Source organism: Brienomyrus brachyistius, unplaced genomic scaffold (genome assembly GCF_023856365.1).
Source record: "Brienomyrus brachyistius isolate T26 unplaced genomic scaffold, BBRACH_0.4 scaffold45, whole genome shotgun sequence".
NCBI lineage: Eukaryota > Metazoa > Chordata > Actinopteri > Osteoglossiformes > Mormyridae > Brienomyrus > Brienomyrus brachyistius.
In genome coordinates this window covers 961,665-974,755 of record NW_026042320.1, presented here as the reverse complement: position 1 = coordinate 974,755, position 13,091 = coordinate 961,665, and the positions used below count along the sequence as shown (strand labels likewise).

The 13,091-nt window shown below is 37.0% G+C and overlaps 2 protein-coding genes and 1 long non-coding RNA gene across 13 annotated transcripts in view; 2 read left to right on the top strand and 1 right to left on the bottom strand.

The window, feature by feature from the left end:
- LOC125723030 (NACHT, LRR and PYD domains-containing protein 3-like) overlaps nucleotides 1–13,091 on the bottom strand; it is a 325,815-nt gene that overhangs the window by 301,534 nt on the left and 11,190 nt on the right. The window lies entirely within an intron of this gene.
- On the top strand, nucleotides 700–4,189 carry LOC125723091 (uncharacterized). Its single transcript, XR_007386736.1, has 4 exons — nucleotides 700–791; nucleotides 880–951; nucleotides 2,667–2,738; nucleotides 4,117–4,189. It is a non-coding gene; the product is annotated as an uncharacterized LOC125723091 (long non-coding RNA).
- Nucleotides 6,200–11,354, top strand: LOC125723036 (uncharacterized). Its single transcript, XM_048999448.1, has 5 exons — nucleotides 6,200–6,253; nucleotides 6,412–8,371; nucleotides 8,447–8,632; nucleotides 9,525–9,578; nucleotides 10,401–11,354. Exons 2-5 carry the CDS (start codon nucleotides 6,508–6,510, stop codon nucleotides 10,649–10,651), a joined length of 2,355 nt encoding a protein of 784 aa, XP_048855405.1. The 5' UTR covers nucleotides 6,200–6,253; nucleotides 6,412–6,507; the 3' UTR covers nucleotides 10,652–11,354.

Here is a 13,091-nt window from a genome sequence, read left to right as displayed (position 1 = left end):
AGAAACAAAATCTTCATCCAGTTGAGACTCATTCTTTAATTATATATGTGTATGTATCCTAAAAATGTAAATCTAATGTCCAAACCTCTCCTCAGTGGCATCTTAGCCATTCCATTTTTTAAATTAAATTTCAGCACCAGCTCACTTAATTAATTAATTAATTAATTAATTAATTAGTTGAATTCGTTTAAATGGTTGTCAACGTATTGATTTGCCTTTTGAGGTGTACCGGTGATTAAGTCAAGAAATACATGGGTGTATTGGATGTTTGCTGCAAATACTTGGGTGGATTCAGGAGAGGTTTTGAAATGGTTAAGCTAACATGCTTTGAGAGACATCATAGTTTTACACCAGAAGGAAGATTAAACATAATTTTCTTAGACTGCCTAAGACTTTTGTGCAGTACTGTACCCTAAATATATTGCAGTTGTTTTACAGAGTCTTTATGCCTAATCCTGATTTTTTTTTTGTTATATTGTTCTGCACTTTCTGTTGTAGACGGCCACAGAATGCAACCAAAATGAAGCCGCAAGTCATTCAGGGCCTGGTCTGGTCAATAGTGTTGAAAAGGTAATTTACAGTTAATCCAGACTTTTGTGCAGTACTGTACCCTAAATATGTCTCAAAATGACCTGTGTAGTATTTAAGTATAAAACATTTTCCTTACAAAAAGTATAACTTTCAACTTTTCCAAACAGGAAGCACCTTCTGAGACACAATCCAGTTTGGGAGAGGCCTTGTTAAACAGTCCTTTGAAAGAGCCTGGTGCATTTTCAGCAGGGCTTTCAGAGGTAATTGCAATTGCAGTTGTTTTACACAGAGTCTTTATGCCTAATCCTGATTTTTTTTAGTTATATTGTTCTGCACTTTCTGTTGTAGACGGCCACAGAATGCAACCAAAATGAAGCCGCAAGTCATTCAGGGCCTGGTCTGGTCAGCAGTGTTGAAAAGGTAATTTGCAGTTAATCCAGTGCTTAATAACACCGTTGATCAGTGTGGAAACTCAGTTTGGACAGCCTTATGTGTAATAAAATAATGTTCATCACTTTACAACTTGATCTATATCAATGTGATATGGTGCCTGCTGTTTTTGACATGCTCCAGTTGATGATATTTTATGGGAACACAAGTAAGGGCCTTATGTGTGTGTATATTAAGGTGTCATCTAGAATGTGTTATATGAAGCCCATGTGGATTATAGGGACTTGCTTGTCCACTCTCACCTTTCAGAAAAACCTCTTGGTACCGAAGGTCCTTACTAACAGGTGTTCTGATAAGCCATGTTACTGTAAACACACACACACACACACACACTAGATGTGGTGTTGAGTATGGTGTGAACCAGGATGTTATGTGAGGCCCTGGTGATTTATGGGGACCTACTTCTCCTGTGTGTTTCAACATCTATACCTTCTAAAGAGGTAAATCTGAAATGTCAGCTTTGGGATTACTGTAAATATTTCATTTCAGTCTACTTCAATCCTAAAAGTTTTGGAAGACTTTGAGTAATAACTGTGCAGTTTGGTGTCAAGTTTGGCTTTTATAAATTTGTCTGCAGTTGGGATAGGGTTAGATAAAAAATTGGTGTTTGAATGTTGAGTTCAATTTTTCCAATATATTTCTTATATTGTTAGACTTGATTATTTCATTTGTCTATGGTGTTGTTTAAGCTTAGAATGTAGTTTTGGTTTTGTGGTTCAGCATTAGTTTCTATTTGTTTCATCCAATGGAAAACAAAGCAAAATTATTCTTGGTCTTCTGCTCATGTTTTCAAGTACAACTTTCTGAGAAACAAAATCTTCATCCAGTTGAGACTCATTCTTTAATTATATATGTGTATGTATCCTAAAAATGTAAATCTAATGTCCAAACCTCTCCTCAGTGGCATCTTAGCCATTCCATTTTTTAAATTAAATTTCAGCACCAGCTCACTTAATTAATTAATTAATTAATTAATTAATTAGTTGAATTCGTTTAAATGGTTGTCAACGTATTGATTTGCCTTTTGAGGTGTACCGGTGATTAAGTCAAGAAATACATGGGTGTATTGGATGTTTGCTGCAAATACTTGGGTGGATTCAGGAGAGGTTTTGAAATGGTTAAGCTAACATGCTTTGAGAGACATCATAGTTTTACACCAGAAGGAAGATTAAACATAATTTTCTTAGACTGCCTAAGACTTTTGTGCAGTACTGTACCCTAAATATATTGCAGTTGTTTTACAGAGTCTTTATGCCTAATCCTGATTTTTTTTTTGTTATATTGTTCTGCACTTTCTGTTGTAGACGGCCACAGAATGCAACCAAAATGAAGCCGCAAGTCATTCAGGGCCTGGTCTGGTCAATAGTGTTGAAAAGGTAATTTACAGTTAATCCAGACTTTTGTGCAGTACTGTACCCTAAATATGTCTCAAAATGACCTGTGTAGTATTTAAGTATAAAACATTTTCCTTACAAAAAGTATAACTTTCAACTTTTCCAAACAGGAAGCACCTTCTGAGACACAATCCAGTTTGGGAGAGGCCTTGTTAAACAGTCCTTTGAAAGAGCCTGGTGCATTTTCAGCAGGGCTTTCAGAGGTAATTGCAATTGCAGTTGTTTTACACAGAGTCTTTATGCCTAATCCTGATTTTTTTTAGTTATATTGTTCTGCACTTTCTGTTGTAGACGGCCACAGAATGCAACCAAAATGAAGCCGCAAGTCATTCAGGGCCTGGTCTGGTCAGCAGTGTTGAAAAGGTAATTTGCAGTTAATCCAGTGCTTAATAACACCGTTGATCAGTGTGGAAACTCAGTTTGGACAGCCTTATGTGTAATAAAATAATGTTCATCACTTTACAACTTGATCTATATCAATGTGATATGGTGCCTGCTGTTTTTGACATGCTCCAGTTGATGATATTTTATGGGAACACAAGTAAGGGCCTTATGTGTGTGTATATTAAGGTGTCATCTAGAATGTGTTATATGAAGCCCATGTGGATTATAGGGACTTGCTTGTCCACTCTCACCTTTCAGAAAAACCTCTTGGTACCGAAGGTCCTTACTAACAGGTGTTCTGATAAGCCATGTTACTGTAAACACACACACACACACACACACTAGATGTGGTGTTGAGTATGGTGTGAACCAGGATGTTATGTGAGGCCCTGGTGATTTATGGGGACCTACTTCTCCTGTGTGTTTCAACATCTATACCTTCTAAAGAGGTAAATCTGAAATGTCAGCTTTGGGATTACTGTAAATATTTCATTTCAGTCTACTTCAATCCTAAAAGTTTTGGAAGACTTTGAGTAATAACTGTGCAGTTTGGTGTCAAGTTTGGCTTTTATAAATTTGTCTGCAGTTGGGATAGGGTTAGATAAAAAATTGGTGTTTGAATGTTGAGTTCAATTTTTCCAATATATTTCTTATATTGTTAGACTTGATTATTTCATTTGTGTATGGTGTTGTTTAAGCTTAGAATGTAGTTTTGGTTTTGTGGTTCAGCATTAGTTTCTATTTGTTTCATCCAATGGAAAACAAAGCAAAATTATTCTTGGTCTTCTGCTCATGTTTTCAAGTACAACTTTCTGAGAAACAAAATCTTCATCCAGTTGAGACTCATTCTTTAATTATATATGTGTATGTATCCTAAAAATGTAAATCTAATGTCCAAACCTCTCCTCAGTGGCATCTTAGCCATTCCATTTTTTAAATTAAATTTCAGCACCAGCTCACTTAATTAATTAATTAATTAATTAATTAATTAATTAATTAATTAATTAATTAATTAATTAATTAATTAATTAATTAGTTGAATTCGTTTAAATGGTTGTCAACGTATTGATTTGCCTTTTGAGGTGTACCGGTGATTAAGTCAAGAAATACATGGGTGTATTGGATGTTTGCTGCAAATACTTGGGTGGATTCAGGAGAGGTTTTGAAATGGTTAAGCTAACATGCTTTGAGAGACATCATAGTTTTACACCAGAAGGAAGATTAAACATAATTTTCTTAGACTGCCTAAGACTTTTGTGCAGTACTGTACCCTAAATATATTGCAGTTGTTTTACAGAGTCTTTATGCCTAATCCTGATTTTTTTTTTGTTATATTGTTCTGCACTTTCTGTTGTAGACGGCCACAGAATGCAACCAAAATGAAGCCGCAAGTCATTCAGGGCCTGGTCTGGTCAATAGTGTTGAAAAGGTAATTTACAGTTAATCCAGACTTTTGTGCAGTACTGTACCCTAAATATGTCTCAAAATGACCTGTGTAGTATTTAAGTATAAAACATTTTCCTTACAAAAAGTATAACTTTCAACTTTTCCAAACAGGAAGCACCTTCTGAGACACAATCCAGTTTGGGAGAGGCCTTGTTAAACAGTCCTTTGAAAGAGCCTGGTGCATTTTCAGCAGGGCTTTCAGAGGTAATTGCAATTGCAGTTGTTTTACACAGAGTCTTTATGCCTAATCCTGATTTTTTTTAGTTATATTGTTCTGCACTTTCTGTTGTAGACGGCCACAGAATGCAACCAAAATGAAGCCGCAAGTCATTCAGGGCCTGGTCTGGTCAGCAGTGTTGAAAAGGTAATTTGCAGTTAATCCAGTGCTTAATAACACTGTTGATCAGTGTGGAAACTCAGTTTGGACAGCCTTATGTGTAATAAAATAATGTTCATCACTTTACAACTTGATCTATATCAATGTGATATGGTGCCTGCTGTTTTTGACATGCTCCAGTTGATGATATTTTATGGGAACACAAGTAAGGGCCTTATGTGTGTGTATATTAAGGTGTCATCTAGAATGTGTTATATGAAGCCCATGTGGATTATAGGGACTTGCTTGTCCACTCTCACCTTTCAGAAAAACCTCTTGGTACCGAAGGTCCTTACTAACAGGTGTTCTGATAAGCCATGTTACTGTAAACACACACACACACACACACACTAGATGTGGTGTTGAGTATGGTGTGAACCAGGATGTTATGTGAGGCCCTGGTGATTTATGGGGACCTACTTCTCCTGTGTGTTTCAACATCTATACCTTCTAAAAAGGTAAATCTGAAATGTCAGCTTTGAGATTACTGTAACTACAGTATGGTAATAAATGAAATAAATTAATAGTATTGAAGTACTTGATGAATTTGTAAATAGTCATTAAATAGTGTAAAAGAAACTTTATAAAAATTTGCAGTACATTTATAAGACCACCAAACCACCACCATTCCCCCCATGTCATGGTCCAATTGTTTCACTGTAGACATTATCATAAGCGAAGAAGCTAGACATCACCCAACCCTATAATGTACAGTGAATTATGAATGCAGCAATATCACCGTTTTTTCCCAGTTATGTTTTCTCTTTGTTGATTTGCTTAGGGTATTCAGGTTAACTATTGAGCCTGCCGACACTATGTTTATTCTTTGTTGCAGATGACCACTGAGAAGACTCCAACACTGTGTCCAGAAAAGGTAAACTCGTGATGCAAAAACTTATGGAAAGATTTTATTTACTCGTAACTTTTTTAAACCCTAACCTAATACAAAATTTCAAAGACTTCTAGTTTAAGGCTAACCCTCGAGAAATGTGAAAATGGAAACACGTATGAATTAACCCATGGACATTTTTTTTAAATCAATTTACGATTAAGTAAGACACAGTATGGTTATTTAAAAGAGACTTTTGATGCTGGCCTTATTGAGATCTAACAGCTTGTAAAAGTTTTGAAATACAATTCCATTTTCAGCAGAATATTTAAAAATCGTATCATAGATAAATATAAATATCACTTCACAGATATTTATAGTACTCTGTATCATTTGTTATCATTCACAGTACAATTAATTGGTTTAATATTGAATTTTTTTATTTTTTTTACAGTGCCAAAAACATCAACTGGTATGCGCAACAGTATCCTGCCTGGAAAAATGTCTGGAGTGCACAGGATCTGTATCTGCATTTAAATGGCTTGGATATAAATGCACAGGTAGGGAATTTTATCAAACAGTGCAAAGAACAATGGCAGGAAAAGTTTATAAGTCTTGCATGTTTTGTTTTATGTATTTATTACAAACCTTGAACCCAAGCAGATTAAAATGTTGGAAAATATTTTGTAATTCCCCAACAGACATTTTAGTGGTACTGTGGTGAGAAACTTTAAAAGATTTGCAGTTCTACATGTTTTATGTTTTGTTATAGCGTGTTCTGGGATCTGGCATAAATCTTGCTTCAAACAATTTATAGATAATCAACTCAAATGCTCATCTAGGGTGAGTAAATACGTGGTAAACACTTTCTGCTGTATGCTTTTTATATAATATAATATAATACATAATATAATATATAATGTGTGTGTTTTAAAAATATTTTATAGTTAAATAGTGCCTTCCATCACTTGTAAAAACTATCTCTATCACTGTTTTAGCAGGTATCGGATTCTTGTCGTTCTGAGGATGAGCTGTTTACAGACAAACAAGATTTAAAAGACAACGCATCAGATGAAGATAGGCTCACTGAATGTGATATGTTATCAGGGACTGATGAGGATTATGTACCAAATTCCGAGTCGGAAAGTGATAATGGTTCAGACATAAGCATCCAGCTTCCTAAGGAAGTTCCAGCTGATTTTGCTGTATCATCAGATGCTGCGGCAACATTGAATGCTGAAGATCCATCTCAGGAAATACCTGAGGTTGAGAAAGATGTACCAGTACCAGCATCTCTGACAATGATTAGTAAAAATTATTGTTTTCTTTGTGGTAAACCACAATCAAAAATAGCTCGGCACTTGAAAACACACAAGACACACTCTGAAATTGAACATGCGTTTTCATTCCCTGCACACTCAAAAGAGCGCAGATTATTATTAGAAAAACTGAGAAATAAAGGAAATTATCAACATAATAGTGATGTTTTAATGAACACAACTGGATCACTCAAAGTGAGGAGGAAACCAAGGACTGGAACCAAGGAAATAACTGGAAAATTCATTCACTGCATGTACTGCAAAGGCATGTTTGTGCGGAAGGAGCTTTGGAGACATGTTCGCAGATGTCATTGTAAGCCACAAGCAAAGGATGAGAACCCTGGTAGAACCAAAGTACTTGGTTTGGCGACACATGCAGAGTCTGCATACTCTCAGCAAATCTCAAGTGGAGTGTGGAAGCTGCTGGCTTCCATGAAACAAGATGAGATTGCTTCGACTGTGCGAAATGATTTTTGTATCATTCAGCTTGCCCAGTCTCTCTATAACAAACATGGCCATGACCCTACAAAATATGAATATGTAAGACAGAAACTCAGAGAAGTTGGTCGTTTTTTGTTGATTCTACGAAAAGAATCGTCAATACACAGCATGGAGGAATCTGTTAAGCCAGCTAATTTTTATAGAGTTGTTCAAGCTGTTAAGAAAGTTTCGGGATATGATGAAGAGAAACACTGCTACCACACACCCAGCCTAGCTTTAAAATTAGGACATACATTGCAGAAAATAAGTGATATAATTCATTGTAGGGCCCTCATAGCAGAGGATGGTGAACTAGTAAAGTCCACTGAAATGTTCAAAAAGTTGTACTCCTGCAAGTGGTCTGAGCTGGTGTCACACACTGCACTGAACACATTAAATAATGCTAAGTACAACAAGCCTTTGACATTGCCCTTTACGGAAGATGTTAAACTTCTTCACAGACACCTTCAAAAATCTGCAAATGACGCCATTTGCAGCTTGAAAGAGGCAGCAACTCCTCAGAGCTATGCTGAACTTGCAAAGGTTACCCTTTCACAAATAATTGTTTTCAATAGAAGACGTTCTGGAGAAGTCTCCAAAATGCGAATCCAGAGTTTTCACGAGAGAGACCAAACAGACCTCCATGAAGACATTGCTATGGGATTATCAGAGACTGAACAGAAGCTCTGCAACTATTTCAGCCGGATTGAGTTTGTGGGTAAAAGAGGCAGGAAAGTTGCTGTTCTACTTACACCAATCATGGTGGATGCCTTGTCACTATTGGTCAGTAAGAGACCTGAATGCGGTGTCTGTGATACAAATGTATTCTTGTTTGCAAGACCTAAATCACTGAGCTATTACAGAGGGCAGGACTGTTTACGCATCCATGCAAGTCGGTGTGGAGCAAAAAATCCTGAGCACCTCAGGTCGACCCAACTCCGAAAACATGTGGCTACACTGTCTCAAGTGCTCAATTTAAAAAACAATGAACTGGACCAACTCGCGGACTTCCTTGGTCATGACCTCCGTGTTCATCGCGATTTCTACAGGTTACCTGTTCCCACCACACAACTGGCTAAAATTTCCAAACTACTTTTGACAATGGAAAAAGGGCAACTTTCCAGTGTGCAAGGGAAATCGCTTGATGAAATCGAAATTGATGGTTAGTATTAAAAATGCTACAATTTTAAAGAGAAAAAAACACACACATTCATATCTCTTTAATAATATTTTCCAGGTGAAATTGAAGTAAGTGACTCTGAACTTGATGACAAAGATGAAAGTGAAGCTGAGGACAGTGTGTCTGCAATAACACAGTCTGGCATCACTGAACCTATGGTTGATGCATCAGATTGTGATCGTATGACTGCTGTGCCTGAATCAGAAATGGATGACCATGTGTTTTGTGCCTCTGCGGATATTGGTAAGTTTTCCTAGAAAATGTTTAAATTTTACTTAACCTTTAAGGCCACGTATCATTAGAAATGATCTATGTCACAGTCAGTCATGACTTTAATAATACACAAACTTCCAATATCATATATAACATTTTTTATTCATTTACACTCAAGAATGGAAGTATGTGAAGCATTGTATTTAGTAACTATCCAACTATCTTTTAACAACAATATCATTAACAGCATAGTTTTGTAGGAAACACTGGTGTAAAATTCCTTGCAAGTGTGATGAGCAGCTGAAGGAAAACTTCTTGACATGACATCAGTAAACTGTGGCATGACCATAGGAAGAAGCATGAACACCCCTCCTCGGGTCATGCCGGACCATCCCAGTTGGGTCTAGACTTATTTCAAAACACAAGTTTTCTTTTGTATTCATTTCTATTGCTTTTGATTTGGATTATTGTCTGGTGGCATCTATAAAATCAACAGATCAATAATCTGACCCTGTTTAAAATCCATTGTATGTAATTTACATATAAATATAATTATGAATTTATTATTTCCTCAACAAGCATCCATACCTGGATTTTGCATTTTATAGCCATGCTTTAGGCCAAATTTTTCAGCCTTTGTATCCATTGGTCACAAAACACTCTCCCAGAAACATTGTAGAACATGTAGGTGGTTTTTTGCAAGCTTGAAACATGCAGCAGTGCAAGTGTCACACTAAGCAGCCCAGAGGCCTGTTTTAGTGGTTAGCTAGGTAATTTTAAGCTTAGTCTGACAAACGAGTAATAAGGAGACAGTGTAGTGTGTGACTAAAATAATCAGATCAAACCTCGTTTTAAAATTGAGGTGTATGGAAAATTATGAGTTTGAATTTTATTTTGGAATTATATATTTTGCTTTTTGCAGGCATGGATTTGGTATCATCTACCAACATTAATGAGAGACCTACCATCCCTGAGGGTAAAAAATAAACTGCACCACACGCATGCGGCAAGAAACTAAAAAACCGGACATGCAGTTTAAGTCTCACATATCCACACATCTGCTCAGTTTATAATTTATATACGTTGTGAAATTTCACAAGAGGCCTTTTTTTAGTTGATAGTTCCAACCTAAAACTAACAGGCAGCCAATACAAAGAAGCCAAGATAGAAGTAATGTGCTCACATTTACGAGTCCTAGCCTAGCTGCTGCACTCGGACAAGCTGCAAGTCAGATAAAACAGATATATTCACTCCAAAGTGCAGCGAGTTACAGTAATCAAGCTTAGATGATACAAAGACATTAATGACTATTTCATAGTCATTAAAACAATTGAGAGTTAATCTTATTGGGCATTGGAAAAAAGTCCAAGTGGTCAGTTGCCCACAAATGCTGATACAGTACAGTTTAGTATAAATTCTTTATCTAGGATGATGCTATATGATATGTAGCATAGAGTAACAGGGTATACAGGTTTGTATTACTATAATAATGAGCTCCATATGTAGTAAGCACCTGGTGATGTTTAACACCATTCCTCACAGCCGCATGGCTGTTAGCTGTGCAATCACCATGTTTTCCAAATCAACTGAAACCTAGTAAATTCATTCATTCATCTAGTAAAGAACCAGAAATAATTTTGTGACTATTAAACAAGATGTTTTCAGGGGGTGATGCTGTTAAATTATGTTGATGGTCATTATCCACACTTGACTGAATTGTTCTGTTTAGTTATGACATTAGTTTAGTATATTAGTAGTAAAAGTATGATTTTTGTAACCTTTTTTGTATCTCTTTTAGGAAGTAATGCCAGTAAGGGCATTGATGTTTCAAAGAAGAAGAAGAAAGCATGGTCCAAAGCAGAGATTGCTGCTGTGATGAAGCATTTTAAAAATCATGTAACAAGAGGAAAGCTGGCAACTAAAAATGAATGCCTCCAGTGTAAACTGGCTGAGCATCCAGTTTTAGATGATAGAACAACTCAAAATATTAGAGACTTTGTTAGGAACAGGGGTATAACATTGAAAAGGCAGTCAGAGAAAAAATTATAGATTATATGGGGACTTAATGCTAACAGCAATCGATGTAGTGTTTAATTTGGCATCCTGTCAGCAATTTTACTGTACTGTAAGCATAATATAACATTTTGGTGATGTTTCCATCACTAACATTTTTTGGGGTATTAGTGATCTTTTGGGTACTGCCATGGTCATTAAGAGCTTTTTATTTTTAGGGACTACATTTCTGAGTGTTTTGTCAGCATTAACACAATGCTAACGTCCTTCAAGGGCTTATTCTGCCTTCAATAGGAAAGGAACTTATTTTTTAGGCTGTAAATTCTTAAAACTTCACAGTAAATTGCATTGTTGTACTGCCTTAGTCATTAAGAGCTTTCAATTTTTTTGGTACTACATTTCTGATTTAAAGGGTTTTCAAGCAGAGCAGAGCTTTTTTGTTAATGGTTTTAACTAAATTTTGTAATTCTGTACTTTTTTGTTAGAACATTCATATATTTGTTCTCTTGAAGGACTAGAGATCATTTAAAACATATTATGCCTTGTATAGGAAAGGAACTTATTTTTTTAGGCTGTAAATTTCTTAATACTCCATAGTAAATTGCATTGTTGTACTGCCTTAGTCATTAAGAGCTTTTCATTTTTCGGTACTACATATCGGAGTGCTTTATTTAAAGGATTTGCAAGCACTAAGCTAATATACTACATAAGCCAGTGTGATATATTTCTGTTGCTACATTAAGGCTTTTGTGTTTTAAGATTAGTTAACTTTTAATACTTGGATTCTTCAGTAAGAATATTTTTGTTAATGGTTTTAAGGCACTAAATTTTGTAATACTGTACCTGATAAATAAAGAATCCTTTATTTGGCATTTGGAGTATAGATACACCAAAGTTCTTCTCTTTGCCTACCCCGTCTTGCTTTCCATAGCTTGGGGTTCACAGCTCAGGGTCAACCAACATGCGCATCCCTGGAGCTGGGGGTTGAGGGCCTTATTCAAGGCCCACAGACATGTAACTGTTCTGTCGAGGTGTGAACCGGCAACCTTCCGACCACTGGCACAGAGGCTAAGCCATTAACACAACGCTAAAGTCAATGTGACATTTATTTTTTGGGCGAACATTCACATTTTCGTTCTCAAGGACTAGAGACCATTTGAAACTTATTGTGCCTTGTATAAGAAAGCAGCATTTTTATTTTTTAGGCTGTAAATTTCTTAATCCTTCGTAGTAAATTGTATTGTAGCAACGAGAGTATTTTTCAGCATTTTCTTCGGTTATTAATCTTTTAATGCTGTGCTTTAACATGTTCTTGTGGATACAAAAGCTAAAAACCAAAAGTCGAAGTACTCCTTTTTTAGTTTACTACATTAGTTACATTATTTTACTTCATGTAACTTAACCCTTTATAGGCACTAATTGAAATACTTGGAAATTCAAATTTTCAACTCTAGACTGTTATTGAGGATATTACTTTACTTTATTACTTCTGTGATAACGGGGAAGCAGATAGGACACAGACCCCAATATGCAGGAGACCTGGAGTTTATTACTGGATCCATAACAACCAACGCTAAAACGAGAGACAAGAGCCGATGTCGCGGGACAGTTCCAGAAGGTCGGTAGCCGATAGGATCAGTCTTTGGGAAATACGCCAGACAGGAAGACAGGCAGGCAGGAAAAGCGGGCGTGGTTGTCAGGGCAGGCAGGCATGGTAGGCAGGACAGGCAAGGAAGTTAGGATAGGCAAGCAGGAGAGAAAAGGGAGACAAAGATTAAGTGCTCGGTAATGTGCATGGAAGGCAACAATACTTTGTGAGGAGCGCGTAATGGAACATTTATTTAGGATTTTTTTTTTCTTGTTAGGAACATTTTTCTTGTCTTCTTTCAGTTTTCACACATATCAAAGTCCAGTCCAGCAACAGCTTCATGGTACTTGATAAAGTAGCACACAACATTGGGGGACAAGTAGACCTTGTAGACCCTGTAGACTGCGTTTCACCTTGAGATGTTTCCCTTCCAGACTTAGTACTTGCAGGTCTGGCGTTTGCTGTAGACAGAGGTATGGAATAGGGACAGGTCAAACTGTACAGAGCCATCTGGGGCTTGCCTGCGGCGTCCCTGGACAGGTTTGGGGATATCAGCAGAGGTCCTGGGGCTGCCTGGAAATGCTGAGCTTCTTCAGGTGAGATGCATGATTGCTTCTGGCTGCTGGCACCCCTGATCTTGAAGTTCTTTAGTGACAGATCATCCACAGCAAGAGCCTTGCAGTCCCACCTGTCACTGCAGTACTGGTAGACCAGGGGTTGTGAAACCTGATCTATGGAGACCCATTGTGCGTGTAGGTTTTTGGGATGACCTCTCAATCAGCCAGTAATAAAGCAGTGGTTCCCCACCCCAGTCCTGGGGGCTTACTGTTATTGGCTGACTGAGGGGTAATCCCAAAAACCCGCCCCACACCGGATCTCCATGGATCA